Source organism: Lontra canadensis, unplaced genomic scaffold, assembly GCF_010015895.1.
Source record: "Lontra canadensis isolate GAN:19392208 unplaced genomic scaffold, GSC_riverotter_1.0 scaffold15, whole genome shotgun sequence".
NCBI classification, from domain to species: domain Eukaryota; kingdom Metazoa; phylum Chordata; class Mammalia; order Carnivora; family Mustelidae; genus Lontra; species Lontra canadensis.
In genome coordinates, this window is record NW_022631009.1 from 2,713,786 (window position 1) to 2,736,683 (window position 22,898).

The 22,898-nt window shown below is 41.7% G+C and overlaps 1 protein-coding gene across 2 annotated transcripts in view; it reads right to left on the reverse strand.

Annotated features, from left to right (window-relative positions):
• The window catches only part of COL14A1 (collagen type XIV alpha 1 chain), a 216,621-nt gene that overhangs the window by 108,043 nt on the left and 85,680 nt on the right, over nt 1-22,898 (reverse strand). For both annotated transcript variants that reach the window (XM_032858416.1, XM_032858417.1), the window contains exons 15-23: nt 20,913-21,039; nt 18,759-18,898; nt 18,125-18,257; nt 16,741-16,800; nt 14,964-15,115; nt 9,587-9,716; nt 6,493-6,615; nt 4,023-4,172; nt 677-793 (exon numbers count right to left, since the gene is read on the reverse strand). In XM_032858416.1, coding sequence (XP_032714307.1) covers nt 677-793; nt 4,023-4,172; nt 6,493-6,615; nt 9,587-9,716; nt 14,964-15,115; nt 16,741-16,800; nt 18,125-18,257; nt 18,759-18,898; nt 20,913-21,039 — 1,132 coding nt within the window. The remainder of the gene's footprint in view (nt 1-676; nt 794-4,022; nt 4,173-6,492; nt 6,616-9,586; nt 9,717-14,963; nt 15,116-16,740; nt 16,801-18,124; nt 18,258-18,758; nt 18,899-20,912; nt 21,040-22,898) is intronic.

Consider the following 22,898-nt stretch of genomic DNA (forward strand, 5'->3'; position numbering starts at 1 on the left):
ACCAACTATCCCCCAAAATAAAAAGAGTCAGTAAGAAAAACGTTAAAAGTAAACTGAGATCCCCATGGAGTAAATACCAAAACAATAGCACCATATAACTCTACAGAGTGTTAGCCCTGGGGGTGTGTCTCCTACTACTAATAACAGCTGACATATATATAAATATATTTTTAAGATTTTTATTTATTTATTTATTTGATAGAGAGAGAGAGAGAGAGGGAACACAAGCAGGGGGAGTGGGAGAGGGAGAAGAAAGCTTCCCACTAAGTGGGGAGTCCTATGTGGGGCTTGATCCCAGGATCCTGGGATCGTGACCTGAGCTGAAGGCAGACACTCAACCCATTGGACCACCCAGGCACCCAGCAGCTAACATTTTTCTGGAGGTTAATGTGTGCAAAGCACCGTTGCAAGTGTCTCACGTGGTTTAATCTCAGCTTGAGCCTTACAGAATGCCACAAGATCGGCATGGATATACCCATTAAACAGATGAGAAAATGATCATTTAGAGAGGTCAAAGAGTTGGCTTACCTAATCATTCTGACTCCCTATCCTGCATCCATAATATAATCTTGTCTCCTCGAAGAGGGCCCTGGTCTAATGTTACGTACCTGTTGTCCACAGAGATTTGCACAGAACCGGGTACGTGAGGGCCTGACAAAATCAGGCTTGCACTTACCCTGGAGTGACTCTATCACCACCCTATAGGCAGTGGCATGGCGCTGCACCTGCCACCGGGCACACAAGCTGGTCATCTGAATCTGGTCTGCTTGAAGATTGGTCACACCCAAAAACACTGGAATGAAACAGAAGCATGCCGATATCACACTACAGACAATGCCACAAATGTCCCCAAGTCCGAATTCCCATAGCCAGTGGTGGGAAATCCATCAACTCAGTAAATTAGGGCACAAAAGATAACTGGAAAGAGCAGTTGCAAAACATTATGAATAATATGGTCTGTTTGATATTTGTAAACAAAAAAGGAAATATCTGTTCACAAGGAACAGACAAGATGTGATGGATGGTGAGATTCAGAGTGATTTTTAATCTTCCCTCTTTATTTATTTGTGTTTTTTAAATATGCCACAATTAATATATACTTTTTTAAAAACATATAATATATTATTTGTTTCAGGGGTATAGTCTGTGATTCATTAGTCTTACACAATTCACAGCACTCACCATAGCACATACGCTCCCCCATGTCCATCACCCAACCACCACATCCCTCCCACCATCTCCCCTCCAGCAACCCTCAATTTGTTTCCGTAGATTAAGAGCCTCTTGTAGTTTGTCTCCCTCCCTGGTCCCATCTTGTTTAATTTTTCCCTCCCTTCCCCCACGGCCCCTCTGCCCTGCCTCTCTAATTCCTCATATCACTGAGATCATATGATAATTGTCTTTCTCTGATTGACTTATTTTTGCTTAGAGTCTAGATGTCCATCAACAGATGAATGGTTAAAGAAGATGTGGTATATAGATATATAATGGAACACTACGCAGCCCTCAAAAAATGAAATCTTCCCATTTGCAATGACATGGATGGAACTAGTTGGTATTATAATACTTTTATAATAAAAAATTAAATACCATGTGCACTTATCAACCACTGAAGGAGATAGCTTTAGCTTAAATAAAAGGGACAAGAAAATTGACAAAAAGGAAGTCTTACTCAAACAGGAGCAGTTTCATAAAGACTGGCCTTCAAAACATGATTAAAGAAGATGAACATGCTTTTGAAAATGTAAAAATGAAAGATTAACACATTAAAATTATAAAAAAATACACAGATTCCTATTCATCACAGAATATTGTGATACACAAAAATGACCCACAGGAAAGTTATCTGGGGGAAGCAATAAAAATAATGTTTCTCTAATACAAGAAAGCAGTAAATATCTAGTGTTTATCATTTAGACCCCAGCAGAAAAGTAAAAAATTAGTATTTCCTTTCTCTAATGACCTCTTTTTGTCCACATCATTTTCTCTTATTTTTTCACTCTCTCTTCGCTACCTCATATCATAAAAATCGTTTAAAATTATTTTTCAAGATGGTAAAAATAATCTTGTCTAATCAAAATTACATCCTCACATTGTTCTTTTCTATTAGATCAGAGAGAGAAAACCTCTTTTCCCAAGGCCAAATAAATAAGCCCTCCTGTTCCATTTAAAAAAAGAAAGGAAATCACTGATGATTTATGTCATCATGCTGAATTTCACAAACACCTCAAATTAATTTATTTGCATTGTATGGGCTTTTACTTTGCTTGGGAGAAAGAGAGAAAAGACGTGAGAAGTCCATCTAATTTTTACTTTAAGGACAGAATATAAAATAATTCAATACTCTCTTTGAAGAAATATTTTGAATACCCAATGTATTTATTGAAGAAGAGAAGAGAGACGGAACAGAAGAAGGAGAGAAGCAGAGAAAAGAGACAGAAAGAGACAAGGCAGAGCAGGGAGAAGAGAGGCCAATAAAAAATCATAGAGACAGAAAAGGTGGCCCAGAGAGAAAGAGTGATCTAGAAAGGAAAATGAAGATAAGCCAGTGAAGGGAAGAAAGGGAGTGGGAAGATACGCAGGGGATTCTAGCGGCTCCTAGGGTTCCTAATAGAACAACAGGAAAATCCCTTGGAGGTCACACCCCAGTGCCCAGAACGGCATCACTTCACCAGCCAAGGACAAGATCAGAACCACAGGCCAAAGCCAAAATGGATCTGTTGAAGACAGACTATTTCTTTTGAGATTTAAATGGATTCTATAATCCAGCCTTTAAGGTCTTACATAAAAAAAAGATTCAGGAAGCCTCCTCAGATGTAAAGCCTGGCTCTATCTAACATGTCTGGTGGCCTGGGGTCTGCTTCAGTATATGCCACATTCTTGCATCATTCCATTCATCAGATAAATTACTTGGCAGGGCTGAGAGTGACTTATGGGCCAAGGGTATAAAGCACAATCATTACAATAATAATAATAATGGTTATTCACGAGTGCTTGCCCTAGGGCCATCATGTTACCCTGTACTTGCAAGCCTCTCAATCAATCTGTTATCTTCATTTTAGAGTTGAGAGAACTTGACCTCAGAGAAGTTAAGTCATTTGCTCAAGGTGACAGCTAAAATGTGGCAGATTGAAGGTTTCTCTTTTTGACTCTCCTTCTCAGGTGTGGGGCACATGCATAGCTGAGAGCACTCAGCATGATTTTAATGAGCACACAGCCTCACTGTGTTTATTTCCATTATCTGTGTATTATCCTTAATGTGTATTAAAAATACCAGTCTTCTGTTTAGGATAATTATGTGAGTTTTGAAAAGTATTTAAGTTAAAAAAAATGTAAGTCGATTTAGAGAAATATATTAAACAGATGGTGTGGAAGGAAAACAAACATGAGGAGTATGGAACATACGTGCCAGAGTTTGGAAAACATTGCCTTATACCATGGGTGTCTGGATGTGGTCTATGCCAGTGAGAAGTCCCAGATGGTGTGCAGACAGCATGAAAACCCTTAAAAGGTACAGAAGAAAGTCCTTTTTGTAGCTTTTATGGGTGGCAAGTGTGTGTCTGTGTGTGTACTTTGTGTAGATACACATATGTGTATGTGTGTGTCTGTGCATGTTCACTAAGGGGGGAGGGGCAAAGACTCCCCTTTGAAAAGGCAAACCTCCCCCACCCTCCCCTGCCTCTGGCCCAGCTTTGACTGGCGTTGGCCATGTCAGGCTACAGACTGGTTGGAAAATTTCACCTAATAAGAAAAATGCGCAGGAGACTTTCCAGAAGGAAATCCTATCTGCCACCACCAAGTATATTTAAATGGCAGGTTCTGACATTGGGCTTGCCAACCAGGACGCTGAGCTACAGCCCTGAGTGAGGCGCACACCTTTCTTTCCACGAAACACCATCCAGAAAGGGTAATGCTGAGGAAAATAAAAACGAACCGCCAACTTGAAGCGGGTGTTGAGTTACAGTGAAAGCAAAGCAGCAAAACCACATGCAAGGGCTGAGGCAACAGGACACCAGACTTACGAGTTTTCACCACGCCTGTCAGGGCATCACTGAAGCCTGAGGCCTGGGAAGCAAATATTTTCACATTGTAGTCCATTCCGCTGAGGAGGTTTGTGATAAGAATGGTATTAATGCCAGCTCCCACGAAAGTTTCCAGGGTCGGGCCAGCAACTAAGGGAGAAAGAGTGATTTCAGTTGCACTGGAATATGGAAAAATGGAAATACTCCTGATAGGAATAGGACTGGTTCAACTGTGTTTCGGTTGCCCAGGATTACACAGAAGACAAGCAGCAGAGCTGGGATTTGAACTGGCTCCAAGACTGACACACCATGCTAGGACTCTTTTTAGGGGTCTAGGCTTTTTCTCAAATGCAGTTCTTTCCCTAGTGCTTACTGAGAGGAGCTGGTCCACCTCAAAGTCTACCGTATGCCATTTTGTAAGGCCTTCACAGTGGAGCAATTACATTGCCTTGGGCTTTGGGGCACTTGGCATACTGAAGAAGTCATTCCCAATTATTCCTTCTCAGACACCCAGCCTTGTCCCCAGCAGGCATGCAAGATGTAGTAGCAGCAAATTTTATGGATATTATGCTGTACTTTGCCACATGGGGGTTCAGCATAATTGCTACCACTATCAGTCCTATCCTCTCCTCTGAGCATTTTTCAGAACCAACAGATGACACTATTATTCCAAGGCCCTTGACCAGCTGGCTTCTTTGGGTCCTTACATTTTCACCACTTTTTCAGCCCAGTGGAGTCTTTGCTTTAGCACTAAAAACATTCCTTGCTAAGTTCCATACAAACTAATTTACTTCCCGCCTTTCCCCATCTGTGCTCATTCTTTAACAGTCTTGAGTTACTAACAAGTTCCTAAAATACTCCTTACTCTACTTCAGAAGCCCCTTCCAACAATGTATTTCTATATTTCTGTATGTACATGCTATCTCAGTAGTGATTTTCTCATGCACCAAAATCTTAACTCAAATGACCACATACAGATCTTCCACTTGACTTAGAGCAAGATTTCTCAACCTCAGTGCTATGGACATTTTGGAATGGATAATTCTTAATTCTGGGGTGGTAGGGGCAGGTACTGTGACTCTTAAGATGCTTAATGTTACCTTCCAGATGCCCAGAGCAGCCTTCTACCCTCCCAAGTTGTAGCCACCAAAAATCTCTCTGTTCGGCAGCAAAACTGCATCAGTCAACAACCACTGGCCTAAAACAAAGCTATTTTCCCTCAGAGAATCTGATAAATATTTACAAAATGGTCCAAAGCACGGATCTAGCAAGGCTGTTTTATGAATTAACACATGCTTCAGGCCTAGAGAAAAACAACCAAAGAATTGGTGATGGGTCGCAAAGAATCAGTCTTGAGTTGGCCAATGAGTCCATGATATATTCTTGCTAATTTATTTTCGTTTCATAGAGATGTTTGTCTGGAGAAATTGGAGGAGGGGTATTTTACTTGTATGGGCCTGGATAATAGGACACAATAGAAAAAGCTGAAAAGTGTCCCAGAGGCAAGAACAAATCTGAGATGACATACTGAGCCTTGTGTGCTCTTCGAGGGCAGAAAGAGTTTTTTCATGGTGCAAAGAATACTCTTTAAATTTTCTTGCCAAATCAGTAAACATCATTAGAGAAACTCTTTCTTATGAATAATCAGAGTCAAAGGCCCAAGTCCAAAAAATGGATAAGACCCCTCTAATATCTATTTTTAGTTTTCTGTTTAAACTTCACAGAAGTGCTGAAAGTCAGGAGTTAATAGTGTAACAAGTGCCTTGTCTCTCCAGACATATGGACCAAGGCCACGATCGCCCTTGTTTGTGCCATTCTCCTGCTTTTAGGATGGAAAGATGTGGCAGGTAAGGAGAGAGAGATCCCCTCATCAAGACGACTAAGAGGCTGATGGAAAAGCCTTTTATAGCCGCAACCTGAGGGGTCTGCTGCATTTTATAGTTTCAAATTTTATACATTTTCCAATAAAGTTTCCAAAATAAAGAGACTAAGAAGTTGGTAAGCCAACTTTTTCCTGCTAATCCAAGAAGTCAGTCAACTTTTTTTCCTACTAATCCAAGAAGAGGTAGAAGAGGAATTAGAAATTAGAGATTGTGAATGTTTAGGGCTTACATATCCAATGAGCCATAGAAGCTTCCTACTCCCACCTAGTCAAGGTGTCCTTTGACTGTTTCCTTGTATGGGGGGCGCCTAGGTTAGGTACATAACAAGGATGAATTCTGCTCATAAACGAGCCCAGTTATTTTTTAGGTGCAGTCATGACTTCCTTGTTCTGATAATATCTACCCTAACACTGACCATACAAGGAAAAAAAATTTTTTTCAAACAAGGTAAGGCCCTTCCCACTTCTCGAAACTAAAGATAAAAGCAAAGATAGAAAATCAAAACAAAAATGATTTATCTTGAAAACCATTTCAGATGCCTAATCATGGTAACAATATTTTTTTTTTTTTTACGAAGCATTACTTACCACTAACAGGTTTGTAGACAATCCTATAGCCCTTTACGGGGGAAGACGGGGGATCCCATGTAATGCGCAGCCTGTTATACCATTCTTCTGAGACCCGTAAGTTTTGGGGACCAGAGGGCGGCACTGAGCAGAGAAAAGGAAAAACAGTGGTTTAGTGTGGTTTCCATCTTAACAAAAGACACTGTTAACAAATCCAAGCTAGCGTCCCCATAACATTAAAAATATTTACAAGTAAAAATGTATTAACACACAGTGTGATTTTGAGAGCCTGGGGTTGTTCTAAAAATTAAATATATAGGAAGTAAATTCTTGTGGTGAAACACTTCCATGTGAAGATCAGTAGTTCACTGAAGGTCATTCTCATTCCTTTTCTTCAGTTTATTTTGAGTGAAACTGAATTGAATCGTGTTTATTAAACAGTTCTGTCTACATACCACTGTGTTCCACTATCAAAGTATGTTTGTACAGCAATATCAAGGGTGCACGCCCAGTGGTAATGATGGTAACTTGAGGAAGGAAGATTCTGGTGATTTTTTTTTTCCTTTCATCTTCATACTGCCTACACTGTTTGAAACTGTATATTGTTGTTTACCAATTTTTTTATCAAAACATTAAGCCATCGATGTGGAGAGCCTTTTGTAAACCATTGTGCACGCGGACAGATACCATCATCATCATTTCTGTTACTGTTGATGGAATGGAGCTGTGTTGACTATAGCTTAAAATGGGAAGACCATCCACTAACACCTGGAAATAATTTTACTATATAGATATTGTTACAGGTGGTGATATTTCTGCAATAGGATTTAAGTCATAGTTCTATAGTAAAAGTCTTTACATGGTTTTTATTTGTGTGAGTGCATATATTTGTTCATCATGGAAGTTTTACATATTATGTTAATTTTTTAAAAGATTTTATTTATTTATTTGACACAGAGAGAGAGAGAGAGAGAGAGAGAGATCACAAGTAGGCAGAGAAGCAGGCAGAGAGAGAGAGGGAAACAGGCTCCCTGCTGAGCAGAGAGCCCGACTTCGGGGCTCCATCCCAGAACCCTGAGACCATGACCTGAGTCGAAGGCAGAGGCTTAACCCACTGAGCCACCCAGGCGCCTCCATATTATGTTAATTTTTAACATAAGACAGCTAAAAGTAGGTCTTTGAGCCTAGGTGAGCAGTAATTAGTCGTAGCCCCTTTGCCTTCCCATTGCCTCCCTTCCCCCTTTTTCCCTCCCTTCTCCACAGTGGCAGGGTTTATGGTAACTTTATGGAACATTAGAGTGTTAAAAATAATCCAAAACTGACTCAAAACCAGAGAATTCACTACACTTATTTGAAACCAGCAGCTACAGAATTTTAATGACTTGTACACTTCATTGAAAAACCCACACTTAAGTGCCCAAGCACAGAATTCAGGCCTTGCCACCATTTTGCACCTAGTCACGTATAACTGTTCGGTGACTGTGGTAGATTAAAGGTGGTTGCGGGATTTTGAAATCCCCTTCCTTCAAATCTGGGTGGGTTCTGTGAACTACAGCAGAAGTGACCCTGGGCTAGGGCCAAACAGAGCCCTTAACTGTCCTGACAGTTTCCACTCACTACCTCTTGGAACTCTTGCTCTTAGAGTCCTGAGTCATCACGTAAGACCTATGACTCTCTTGCTGGAACCAGCACATGGCAAGGTGTGGAGACCACATGGAGAGAGAGGCTCAGCTGAGTGCAGCCTTCCACGTGTCCCCACCAATATGCCAGACATGTGGGTCAAGTTGTGTTGGATCCTTTAGACCAACCTAGTCACCAGGTGACCTTAATCCATACCACATGGAGCAGAATTTCCAGCAAGCCTGGGCTAATTCCCTCACCTACAAAATCATGCACTAGAATAAAATGGTTCCTAGTTGAAGCCACTGGGTTCTGGTGTAGTTCACACAAGTACAGACGACCACACAGCAATGAAGACAGCTAAGACTCTGTAGTGCCTTTAACCAACGGGTTAAAGCGTGCTCCCGGGTGCACACTCCTCGCTCGACTGTCACGGCCAATTGCCCCAAAACAAACACTGAGTGACGCTCCCTCCGTGTCACCCAGCACTGCAGGAGCTTTGCATGTAAAGGCAAACAGTACAGATGAGGTCCTGGCCTCCCGTGATGTTGCTCTCCAAGGAAGGAGACACACGATGGACAAATACATGAGTCAACAAGAAAATATCAGGTAGTCATTGGTGCCTTAACATGATAAAACAACAACAAAACAGCAACCAAAGAACAGGTTGAGGGCTTGGAGAGTGGAAGCTACTTCGCAGGGAGTGGTCAGAAAAGTCTGTCAGAAAAGTCTGAGGGGGTGATTTTGAGCTGGAGCCAAAATGATGAGAAAAAGCCCAAAAGGCAAACATCTGGGGAAGGATATTCTGTGTGGGAGGAAGAGCTAGTACGTCGGCCCTAAGGCAGGAACAAGCTTAAGGTGTCCAGGGAAGAGCAGGAAAGTGGGTACTTTGCGGCTGGGGCACTTGTTAGGGAGTGAGATGGAGGGAATTGACAGGGTCCAGGTCTTAGAGCACCTTGCAGGGCCATGGGAAGGCTGTTGGGTTTTATCCCGAGTACAATGGGAGGCTAATGGGAGGCCATCCGGAGGCTTGACACAGTGGTCTGCCGTGAGATAATTTGTATTTTGAAAAGCCTCTCAGGCTGCTGGGAGGAGAATGAAGGATCCAAGAGTAGAAGCGCTCATTTTAGCGACAGAGAGTGAGGCGTGGGTCAGGGCGGAGTGTCAGAGGAAGACAAGAGGACTGGCCCGCAGGACACATTTTGGAGAATCAGCAGGACTTGTGATGAATTAGATGCTGGAGGAGGAACGCATAGTTTTTTAAGTCTTTGCTTTTACATACGAGAAAACTGCAGCCCAGGGCATCTAGGCTCGCCTCGCCCAAATTCATACAGCTTGCCTGGGTGGACAGAGGATTCAAACAGATTTTTTCAGCCTCCCAATCTCTTTTGGTCTTTCCCCCACACCACACTGTGGTTTTCAGGGCACATTGTAGGGGCTGGGCGTTTTTAATGAGCTAGTCAGCTAGCAGGCACGGGGGCAAGGCTTCACTCACAGGTTTTTCCCGGGGCAGAGACGCTGACACCTTCTCCATCATCGTAGATAGGAGTCACCGTGACTTTGTACTCGGTATTGGGAAGCAGAGATTTCAGAAGGAGATTGTTCTGGTTTCCAGGCACCATAACCTGAAGAGAAAAGCAAAGGACCCCGGTCTTAGTTAAGACTTTTGTTCCTGTTGGTCTACGAATGGAGCAGGACTCTGGGGACCTGGAAATAACCAGAAGCAAGACAATGTGCTTGAACAGCAATGAGGAAAACTAGGCATCCGTGCAAAAGCATTTGTCTGGAATTGCCCTCACAGCAGCCCTCAGCTTATAACCTCGAGAGCCGGTTTAAATTAGAAGCAATTAGGCTCTGAGGAATAGTCTAGCAGCATCTTTTCAGCATTTGTAAAGTACCCAGAAGTGAGAATCATCATGTCTTTGGAAAGCAGGTGTTTGTAGCTTAGGAGGACTCATTCTCTAGCCCAGCCTGCTTATCATTTTTTATTCTACTTCAGTATCCTCTGAAAATTCAGAAAATTCTAGAAAATTCCCTTCTTCATTCTCTCAGACATAATCGAACCCCAGCACTTTAGAAAAGAATGGAAGCTGGCCAAGAACAACAGAACCAGGCATTAAATCTGCGTTTTTCCAGAGCAAAACATAGTTCCCAGTAAGACTACAAACAGGCAGGTTTTTTTTTATTTCTGAAAGGAGATGTCTTCCTCAATCTGAAATCACCATCACTCTACCTCTCATGGCTGCAAAAACTGAAAGGCAGGGGCGGGGTCCACACCGCACAAGCATCGGTGTAACATGCCATGTGGCTCCGTGGGGCACGTTCTGGTAACTCCCAGCGAGCACACGGACCAGAAAAGCCACATGTTCGCAATGTTAAAACCACAAGACTTTCTGCCTCTGCTTCGGCAGTCAGATGCTGGCACACCTCAGGGCCATTTGGGGAACTTAATCATGGCTGGAAAAGTGCTAAGTAAGATCTAAGAACTGACCCAAACGTGTTTAAAGGAGTCACAAGACTGGGACAGCTGGAGATGCTTTTTTGATTCCAGGCCTGGGTAAAATGCCAGCAGGAAAAGGGCTGTGCTGTCTACTTCTGGATGAGGAAAGAGACCTATAAATCATGGACTAAGCCCTAGGAAGCCTCGAGTTGAACCCAGAAGGAGCTGTTGCTAAGATACTGTTAAGATCTAAAAGCAATTTTCTAAGATACTCTGTTAAAAAGGAAGTCTGAATTAGGTGACTTTATAATGAATTAGTATGATTTTACTCCTTGGATGAAAGGGATATTGAAATATCCTACAGGGGTGTGTTGATGTGGACCCGGAAGGGAGTTGTGTTTTGTTGTTGTTGTTGTTGTTGTTGTTTGTTTGTTTGTTTAAAGAGCTCTGCTTTATTCTCAAATGAGTTAGATAAGCCTGGCATTAAGGACAGGTAAAGGAAGAACAGGGGTTGCCCTGACTTATTATCCCATCAGTGTAGCTTCCTTTAGGGCACTTCTTTTAAATAACTCCTCTGAAGCACAGAGCCCGGGCATTCGGTCCAAGCTGCCCGTTTAGCAAACCACCCATGCTGATATTCCTGAAATAGGGTCATCTCTCAAACTAAGAAATGCATGAGCTTGGAACCAATCCCATTTCGACTGTGGAATTCTGAAAAGCAGTAGAGCTGCTCTGGAGATATCACTGAGTTTGCTAGGAAGTAGTTGATGTCGTTTAGAATATTCATCTTTACCCAGCAATTATTATGCACCAGGTGCTACCCTAAGAATTTTAATATAGCAATTCACTCATTCTTCACCACAACCCTTGGAGGTAAGGAGTAACCTTACATAAATTTTACATATGGGGGAAAATTTTACATATGAGGCCCACACAGCTTTTGAGTAAAGAAGCCATCTTGGAATCCTGAATATCCAGCCTGAGCCTTGCTTTAACAACTACAGCCTGCTGCGTGTGGCTACACCGTCTGAGCGTTTTTACCCTAATGATACTCATTTCCAAGAATAAAATGCAAATCTCCTCTTGGGGAATGCAACGTTCCTTCTGCTTGGCCTCTGCTTGTTTGCACAGAGCAGGGTAAAGATGGACTCTTACTAAAAACAGATGCTGGAGATCACAGCAGATGGCGGTTTTGTTTATAAAACAATTCTATAAAAGATGCTTTATGGTTAAATGAGATGCAAATCTAACCAGTGAACTTTCACGTTTTAAATTTTCTTTTAGAAATGGAACTTCATGTCTGGCTCCATTATTGCCCAAAGCTGTTCGGAGCAGCCTGGATCCCATCAGGAGGAACAGGGTTCCCTGCGTCTCATTGTGTTCCCAGCTTATAAAACTGTGTCTAGACAGTGAGTCAAACACTATCTGTGAAAGGGGGCTGGGTAACGTTGGCGCTGCTATTTTAATTTCAATCCATTGAAGACTAATATTTTTATAAAATACAATAAAACAAAATTTCTGAAAAAAAAAGATCATGTCCTTGGATGCTGCAGCAATGTCAGCTTATCTCGTAGGAGACAGAGCCACACACTGAGTCTACGTGTTCTGGAATATTTCTTGCAAATCAGAATTCAGGTCATGGTTATGGATGTTGACATCTAGGCTCTAGAAAAGTCTGAAATCCTGATCAGCCTTTTACAAATAAAGAAGTGTGTGACCTCCATACACTGACAACAAGTTCAGGGCAAAGTCATTGCTGATCAAGCAGCTTTACTTTCTCCAAGGTCAAAAGCTTTTTATTGCAAATATTTGGCAGATTTGATTAGGTTTAGAAAATATATGGATACTTCACTTACTCAATTGGAACAGGAAACTGAGTTCTCCTTGTTTTCTATACACTGAAATTTTACTTTGGTTTACTAATGTTACAGACATAACACCATTCTCTCACTTGATCATTTCCTCAAGCAAATCTAATCAGCTTTTACAGTTAAGGAAAATGTGGTAAGATGGTAAGAAGCATTTCTCTTATCTGGACACAATACCTTTCTCACTTTTATAATGTGCTATAGCTCTCTGCCTTTGTCTGTCATGCATTATTACTTAAAGATATTCCTTTGGTGTTGGGAGTTCAAGGCCTTTAGACTTTGTTACAGATCTGCAATTGCCTGCCCTATTTTTGTTTTATAATCTAAATCTAGATGCACCTACTTTCTGTCTCTAATATAATAATACACTTATGTAGAAGTAACCTTTCCTAAACACTGAGATAGAAATTCTCAGTTAATCCTCAGTTGGGTCCTTGAAAAGATGTCTGTAAATTAAATGTGCACAAATCCAATTCAAGTGGGATTTGGTAGGAAAGCTTGATATTAAAGAATTCTACAGTACTTTCTTCAGTTTAGCAAAAACACTTCTGCACAGCAAATAATCACCACCAAATTTATCAATATTTTTCATTTTTATGAAGGGTTTGCTTAACTGGGGCACATGTGTATTTCAGACCTTTGATCTTTTTTTCCCTTCATGTAGGTGTCCAAGTGTTTCAAAATAAACAGTGTGAAATGAAAGAAACTAGCAAAGGGAATATTATCTAGAGACAACCCAAAGTAAATATTATTATTATTTTACCTTGCATAGCTTACAAGTGCATGCATGAGATTAAATTGTGTCTTTCCAAATTAGCAAGAATAATTTAGCAAGAAGCTTAATATGTTCCTTGGAAAGAGTAGAAACAAAAAACAAAAACCAAAACCAAAACTCTTACTCTGGGAAGTTTTTATGGGTCTCATTTTTAGGAACTAAATTAAAATACGGGACAATAACAGGGAAAACTAAATATCCAAATTGTGTCCCTAGTTACCATTGCTAAGTACAATTTTATTTTGAATTTTTCAATCATGGGTCATTTAAATGTATGATCTGGGTGAATTTATAACTCAACTTGTTTTATTTAAGTGTCTTTTAACTTTCTAAAAGTACCCCCAGACCAATTTCATGGACTCTCTGGTTATTCACTGTGGATGTGACTATTCCCAAGAATATCACTGTGCTCTATAACAAGTCCTCCATCAGCCTGAAATTAAGTACTTTCCTGAGACAAATCTGGGCTCAAATAATTATTTATGGAAGCACATAAATAAAAATAATTTTCCATCAAAGGCTTTATACTTAAGGAAGAGAAACAAAGGATAATAGTGTTATTCTTGAGCAATAATGAATTTGGAGATGTCTTTCCTAGAGTGTCTCAAAGTAATGCAGCAGGGACAAGAAATGCAAGTAATGAGGTTAAATAAGGCATAGTCCGTGACTAAAAAGAAAAATTTCCTTTAGATGCAGACTGGTCTGGACTGATGGGGAGCTCATTTGCTGAATGTTCAGGTTCTTGAATAAAAGGAATGATACGGTGTAACTTAAGAAAACACGGGAAGGCCATGACTCAACGTATACTCAGGTTTCTAATATAGAAAAACAAATTAAATGAAACAAAGAAAACTCAGCATATAACAATCCAAACCCCCTTAGGGAAACAGTCATATTTAAGAATAAGTTAGAAATGACTATAGAACTGCTGAAAATGAGTTGATGTCAGTGAAAACATAACTATGCATTAATGGGTGCTATCCCATTAGAAACACTTCAACTATATAAAGACAACCTTTCATGCATGCTTTGCAAAGAAACTTTAATCCTACTCCCAAGGGCAAAGAAGTTTAGTATACGTGTATATATTAAAAGTTTCTATGTTAGAAGTTTATATATGGGTGTGGTTGATCCTTGAACTACACAGGTGTTAGGGCTGGTGAGCCCGTGCACAGCCCAAAATCCATGTATAACTTTTGACTCCCCTAAAACTTAACTACCAATAGCCTTCTGTTGACCAGAAGCCTTACTGATTTGTGTAAATAGTTGATCAACACATATTTTTGCATGTTGTATGCATTACACAGTGTATCCTTACTATAAAGTCAGCTGGAAAAAAAAGTTATCAAGAAAATCACAAGAGAAAACACATACACAAGACTATATTGTATTTACCGAGAAAAAGCCACGTATAAGCGGACCCGTGCAATTCAAACCCATGTTGTTCAAGGGTCAACAGTATATACAGACAGAGACAGGGCACAATAGACTACGTATGACCTAGTTTTGGTGCTCCATTGAATTGTCAAGGCAGCGGAAGCAGCATGGGAGACAAGGTGCAGAAGCTTTCTCAATTTGAAGCAAGTTGTATGCAGAGCAAGTTTTGGAGCTAGAGAGGTCATTAAGAAACCAGGAGTTAAGTTTGGATGAAGAAAAAACATTAGTTTTGGGAGACGGTAGAGTCACCAAGAAATGAGTCGTCAAGCTTGCACGGGTCTCTGGGGACAGCCTCGTTAGGTCTGTTAGTCGGGGAACTGAGTGATGTCTAGGTAGATGTGCGTATACAGACCGTTCCTATCACTTCTTCCGCATGGTCCCCTTGAGCAGTCAAGTAGGTCACCCTTAACTGCTGCACGCTGCTGTCTGAAATGTCCCATTTTACCCGCAGGCTAGAAGTGGTTTCGTCATCTACAACCAGGTTTCTGATTCCTGTCCGGAAAACTGGAATAAGCACAACCAAGGATTAAAGAACTTTTAACCCATCATATTCCAAAATGAGCTCTAGAGACTGTGTGTGGACATGGCAACAAATACCACTGATGTATCTCTCTAATGCAGAGCCATAAGGAGAACAACTCAGCTTTAGTGGTTAATGGCGGGGGTGGGGGTGGGGAAGGTTGAGCATCATGTCTACCGGAAGCAGATAGAAATGAGTTTAAGAGATGCTTCCAAGGTGCATCATGGACCCCTCAAAACTATTAGCCCTGTATGTATATATGTATATGTATATATGTATGTATGTATGTATACATACTCATATATTAGTAAGGGGACCTGGGGAGAAGCCCCTGGACAAGGGGAGCCTCCAGGGGAGCATGCTCACGAACGCCTCCCACCAGTGCTCTGCTGGAGAAGCAAAAATGAGGGCCCAGATGTGGTCCGCTTCAGGGTATGATCCAGTAGCCAACATATATCCTATTCACCTGTTCCCTCATTTCTATTTCAATACTCGTCACTCAAAGCATACATTTCTCATCATGGCTGCCTCTATCCATTCAGCCCATATGGATTTTATCCTTTCTCTGATATCTGTCCAAACTCCTTCATCCATGCTCTCCGACACACTCCTTCTCCTCTACCGAGATGCTGGCTCCCTCATTTATACCATCTGACTTCCTTTCGCTCTGTCCATCTCCAGAAGACTCTTTCTTCTCTTCATTCAACCATTCATTCAGCAAACATTCACTGAGTGTTCCCTTTATGCCAGATTGTGTTAGGCCTTTGAGATATACAGGGATAAACACTTGACAAAAATAGTAAAAGTCACAGGGGAGATAGGAGAATGACATTTAGCAGGCAAAATTGGGGGAGGGTACCGGGTATTGGGAATGGGAGGCAATGTCTCACCTTCAGGGCTAGCCAGCAGTTCTAGATGGCAGGAGGAAATGGGAGAGCTTGAAAAACATGGTGGAACCCAAGGAGAAAAGCAGAAGGATCTTGGATGTTATGATAAAGAGATTTGGGACACTGTGCTAAAGAAGGGCTCGATACAGATTAACTAGAAAATGAATGAATCAGTGAATGGATGCGTGATGGAGAGCCACTGAAGGGTTTTAGGTAGGAAGAAAAAATAGTATAATCAAATTTCTGTTTCATCTAGTTGACTGTGACCACTAGTTGGAAGGTATCTCATAAAGAGGGGAGGTGGAGAAAGTTAAGCTGAAAGAGAAAGTAGCTGAGGTGGGAAGCCCATTAGACCAGCCAGGTCTCAGTTACCCACCGAAATACAAGGACACCATGATGTGAGTAATTCTTAACAGACAGCAATAGAAGTCACTGCGATCTAGAGAAGGGTAGACTCCTGTGCTGTGCTTTGTGAACATCTTTTGAAAGATTAAATAGGAACCCAAAACAAAGATGGAACAGGTAGAGATGTCATAGTGAGGTCCCAAGACTCATTGGCATTTAGGGCTGAGAAGAGGTTGAGAGGTTCTAAGAGGAGTGAAATTTGAATGGGAAGGCACCATTCCTAAATAATAATATAAGATAAATAAAACTGGGATAACATAACTTCTGTTTAAATCAAACTTCTTACGGGGAAATGGGGACAAACCATTTGTCCTTACCTGACGTCACAGGTCTGGTGGGGGCTATGGTCGTAGATGGTTCGGTCCAAACACTGTCAACTAAAAAAATATTCATGACTTCAAAATTGTGTAATGATTGTAACTGCACATTTGCGTAGAGCCTATTATAGTTTTCAGAGAAAATTTCCCCTATATTGTCTCACTTGCTTCTCCCAACCTCTTGACTCTGATTGCAAGAAAGAAGAAACAAGCTGTCAATAAAGCAGAAGTGCTACCTCTTTTGCTGGTAATGAAACTGAAACCCACAGAAGCGAATGTTTCTAATCACAGATACCAGCCTTCATATGAACATTTGACTTACACATACATCTTTGTGAAACCTCCCAGTTACTGTGAAATGGGGCATAACCATGGTAATTGAAGGAAAATAAATAGTGCTGTAGATCATGCTAGGAAAGGGCTGCCAAACAAGACCACCAAGGAAGAGCATATGCATATCTTCCATGTCGTGTATACGCCGTGGGCAATCGGCACAGTGGAGCAATTGTGTGGTTCTCCTCCCAGAGCCCCTCTTCAGGGTCGCTTGCTCATCACCAGCTTCTGGAATACTGGCTGCCCGTGGCTCAGAGCTCTGGGAACAGCCTCCGGCTGAGGTCACAGACTCCGTCAGGGGATGGCCCGCCTCCAATGACTGGGGATGCGGGGATACAAAGGCTCACCCCCATTGACACAGTTGGGGACAACTGTGGAGGGTCATCCCAGGTCCAGAACACTTCATGGAATTAGCCAAAGCCTCAGTTTTAGCTTCTCCCTATGCCTCATCCCACCATCCTTACTTCCTTACAGATGTATCTCCCAACTACAGTCTTCAATTAACCTTCTGGCTGCAATTTTCTGTCTCAGAGTCTGATTCCAGGGAACTTCATCAAAGAAAATTTAATATGTGGTTAATACCTCATATTTAAAAAATGAAGGGATGAATGAATCAGCGAGTGAATTTTATACAAGATTCTTGGAACCGAGATTGACTTGGGAAATTCCAAAAGCTCTTGGACATGCTTGCCCTCGGTTTATTTGTTCACTCATTTATTCACTTTTAAATTATTTTACCCATCCATCCGTCCATTCAACAAGTATTTATCACACAGTTAAAATATAACAGGCACTATGCTAGGTGCTGAGGATATAATGGTGAACAAGACAGATACGGTCTCTGCCTTTAGGGTGATTACCTAGGATTCTCATATGCCACATGCAGCGGTGTCACTAAAGGTGAGGGCAAATGAAGAACTCTGGGGGACATAGAGGAATTAAAGCCTTGTAGGCAGGAATAAGGTGGATGGGCAGGCAACCAAGTGGGCGGGAGGGTAACAGAACAGATGGCAGCCGCTGGTGACGTCCCCTTGGCCAGACCGACACTTACGTGTGGTCCCCACAGCGGTCACCACCTCACTCTCACTCCCATCATCCAATATGGCCAAGAGCGAAACCTCGTATTCAGTGCCGGGCTCCAGGCCTCCAATAACATGGGAGTCTTGGTCTTCTTTTAGGAGAACCTGGAAAGCATTCGGTGCTTAGTAACAGGGTTTACTTGAATAGCGGTGAAAGTTAAGAAAAAAAATAATAAAAAGGACAAACAGTTATCCTGATCATAAGCAAGAAACAACTAAGCGTAATGAACTCCAGGGCCACCGAATTCCATTTTAAAGTCAAAGCCGAGACCACATTCCTTTCAATTCCCTCAAGAAATAAGCTATTCATATTGCAAAAGTACCAGTTGAAATTTTTTATTCAATGTCCTGTATGAAAGTCAAAGGACCTGAAAATATATTAAATATATAATGGGGGCTCTAGCAAAAAAAAAAAAAAAATGCCATTTTAATCTTAGAAAAATCATAGGATTTGACATTTCTAAAACTGCATGCCAGGCCAAATATTAACGACTTCTGGGATTCTCAATCTCTTTTAAAGTGAAGACCCATGCAAATGTTCAGGGGCTATTCTCTTCCAGAAAAAAAATGCTCCAGATGACTTTTCAGTGTGTTTCAGACACTCACTTCTTCGGTGTTGCCGCCGTAGACTGGAATCCACATCAACTTGTGCTGCCCTTCGTCCGCCGAAAGGGGGTGCCAGGTCACTCTGAAACTATCTGTCGTCACCTCATCGATTTCCAAGTATTGCTGGGCTGGAACCTCCTCTGTGAGTCAAGGAAGGAGACTTTGTCAGGGAACAGAGAAGGCAAGGAGGCCAAACTCAAGAAGATGCCAGGGCCGCCAGGAAGAAGGCCCTCTGGGGGACCTCTGGCTTTGGGAAAGCACATGGAAGCTGAGAAAGCCATGCCCGTCAGCCCAGTGGGACCTTGAGTTTCTGCTGCCAGCATTGGTCCACGGTATAAATCAGGAAGACCATGGATACGGCATGTTTTTTAAAGTCTTCCAGTAATTTCCAGAACTCTTAGAATCTCTATTTGGCTCTTTTCATGAGCTATAAAAAGTAAGAGTGTCATATTTATTAGTTTACAAAGATATGATTTGCTCATCATGTTGAGGAAATTAACCAATTGGTGCCCTTGAGGTCTGGGGAATGTCTCTCTTAGTTTTATTTGCTTTCGTGACTAAATCATCCCCTCGTAATAAGTTAAAGAAGAACCGGACATCTTTTTCGTCTTGTACATATGGGTGTCATCGGAAGTGAAACACGATTCATCAGACCTTATACGGTTTCATACTTCAGGGATGTACCACAGAGCCCCAAATCCAAATGGGTGACAGTCTTTGTCAGTCATCGATTTTTATTGCTTAAAATTAGAGATTTTTAAAAAAAGATTTTATTTATTTATTTGACAGACAGAGATCACAAGTATGCAGAGAGGCAGGCAGAGAAAGAGGAGGAAGCAGGCTCCCTGTTGAGCAGAGAGCCTGATGTGGGGCTCCATCCCAGGACCCTGGGATCATGACCTGAGCCAAAGGCAGAGACTAAACCCACTGATTCGGAGCCCCGAAATTAGAGATTTTTTAAAAATTTATTTGACAGACAGTGAGGAATGAGAGAGAGCATGAGCAGAGGAAAGGGGCAGAGGGAGAGAGAGAAGCAGACACCCCATGGAGCAGGGAGCCCGATGCGGGGCCCCATCCCAGGACCCTGAGATCATGACCTGAAATGAAGGCAGAAGCCTAACGACAGAGCCACAGAGGGTGCCTGAAATTAGAGATTTTAAAATTCATAGGACATCAGGAGAATCCCAATGGGAGTTAGTTAGCCTTCAGGGAGTTTTGTGGAATTACTGAACTTTTTTCTGTGAACATTGTTTCTCAAAGGAGCATATACTTCAAATCTCTCCAAATTAGCTCCTGTCCTCACTACATCCCTCCATTGCTTTTCCAAGTGCAAGCAACGTTAAGTTCAGAGAGCAAACAATAGAATTTTTGCCACCAAGAGGCAAAAAATTTTTGTATTTATTGACTACAAGGTATACATAGAAAAGGAAAATCATGCAGTCACACCTTATGTTTTTTATTTTGGCATTTAAAAGATTCCACATTGTTGTATTAATACTTCAGGCCGCATGAATATATTATTGGCTACAGATTGAATGTCTTAGGTTACACAGTATGGAATTGTCATTCTTGCAGGTCAAAAAAATCGCTGGGTGTCAACCATTCTGGAAGGTCAACTTAATATATATGCATACGAAAACAGAAGAAAGCTGTGAAAGTTTTAGACCCATAGAACAAAAGAAATGGTATAAGAGTAGGGACAGAACAGGATACACATTTACATAACTGGGACCTTTTGAATTTAGATAAGCTCTCCTCCCTTTCCCTTGCTTTGATAGAAAATAATCAGGCCGTACTCATTCTGGTCACCTAATTGTTCAGTGCTTAATAGAACGTAGGGGTCCCCGGGTGGCTCAGTTGGTTAAGTATCCAACTCTTGGTTTTGGCTCAGGTCATGATCTCGGGGTCATGAGACAGAACATTGCCTTGGGCTCCATGCTCAGTGGGGAGTCTGCTTGAGATTCTCTCTCTCCCTCTTCCCCTTCCTCTCCCCACCATGCATGCATACTCTCCCTCTCAAATAAATCAATAAAAATAATGATAATACAACATAAAATTCAAAAAGCTCTTCAAAATCACAGTTGAGGAAACTGCTTCAGCTTCTGGTTTCTATGTAGTTACTCTTGGAAACTTCCATACCATAATAAGGTTTACCTGTGGTAAAAATTCCAGTCAGAGGCTCCGACTGCCCCTCATCATAGATGGAGATAATGGCCACAGTGTACTCTGTGAGCGGCGTCAAGCCCTTCAGAGGGAAGGTAGTAACAGGATCTACTTCAACCTGCAAAACAGAGACATCATACCAGCTATATTCAACACTCTCCAAACACAGGAAACAGAAGGCATTTTATTATTGTCTGTCGTTTACTTGGCCTGGCAGCAGAGCTATAAAGACGTCAAATATATTACTGAATTATAAAACCAGTCAGCTTCTGTATCACACATTTCTAATCTTCACCTTTAAATAGATTTCCTCTCCATTAATTCTCGGGACATCTTTGCAACCAATATTATTTCCACATGATTGTGTGGAAAGGAAAGAAAATGTACATGATTGACAATGTTACTAGAAATAAATATAATGTTTCCAGTCTGATCTGCCAGGACAGCTAGTTTTGGGCTTTACTGCTCAGGACCCCTGACCCATGACTAAGTATCACACGATAAGTCCTACAAGGGCTGCACAGATGAGCAACAAATTAGGGTAAGAATCGGGATAGTCATACCAAAGATCACAGTAAATATTTGAAATATTTCTTTATCTTCCACAGAGAGATTTACTTGGGAAAAACAGGTTCCAATCTCTTTGGAGTACTAAGGGATGGAGTACTAAGGATAAGGACCCAGGGTATAGGACAGATTGGAAAAGGAACAGCAAAGAATGAAGAAAGAAACCATAAAGTAAGAAGAAATGGAAGCGGGATCTAGAACACAGAGCCCTGAGCAAAGCCATCTTTGACAAAGAGAAAAAACAGACATGGCTTTATCGTGGAAAGGTTGGGTATTGGGCCCCTGAGCTACATAGCGCTGGGGGCATATTCTAGACCAAGTAAATGGTGCTCCATTTAAGCATTGTCTGTACATTGTCTCAATTAACCCTTCCAAACCCCCGATAGGGGAGGCACTTAATAGTAAGACACTCTAGCTATAGATACCCTGAAAAATTGAAGAAATGAACCTATTTACCTGATAGTGGATTCTGCCAAAAAAGATACCACTGAAAATGTTTTCAAGAGATATTTAGAGCAGTATCACTAGGATGTGTTATTTACAATACTATGAATGACTATACTTGATAGCACCTGAGGTTAAGGGGAAGGTGACTAAGCTTACTGTATGGATTTGCTCACAGCAGTCAACATGAACTTTACCAAAATATAAAATGTGTCACCGTCCTACTTAAAACCTTCCTTGGCTACCTCTACTGCCTTGCAAATCAAAACCAAGCATCCAGCAATGACCTCTTGGTCTTGCATAATCTGGTGCCGTGCTCCTTTTCCCTGCCATCATTTGAATCACCCAGGGGCTCCAGCCACAATAACCTGTCAGGTCTGTGTCTTTCCCACCCCAGGGCCTTTGCACATGCAGTTCATTCTGTTTGGGATTCTTGCTCTTTTCAAAACTAGACCTTTGCCCTCTGTCAGGACTGTGCTGAACTTTTACTTCCCGATAGAAGGTTTCTGTTGTCACCTATCTCAGCAGGGCTACCCCCCTAACACTGCCCTTGTTTGTTTCCTCCCAGCATCAAACACAACCTGCGATTATTTTACGTATTTATTTTCTCCCGCATAGAGTGTAAGCCCCTCCAGGGCAGGACTTTGTTTAAGTTCTTCAGCATGCTGAGTGATATTTGTTTTTGAGTGAATAGAGGAGGCACCAAAGGTCATTTTTAAGAGAGATAATAAAGGGCTCATCTGAACTCAGAGCCAATCCGGAAGCCCTACACATCATTAAGAAATCAACTGCAGGTCAAAAGAGAGTGTGAGTCCCGTAGGGAGGAGCTTCCGTCGTCACCCTTTTGGAACCCTGAGCCACGTGGCTAGAGAGGGCCAAGAAACCTCAGCCCTTTCGGCCACCCCGGCTGAGAAACCGGACACAGGAGTGAAGTCATCTGGGAAGTTCTGGCTCAGTCAAGCTCCC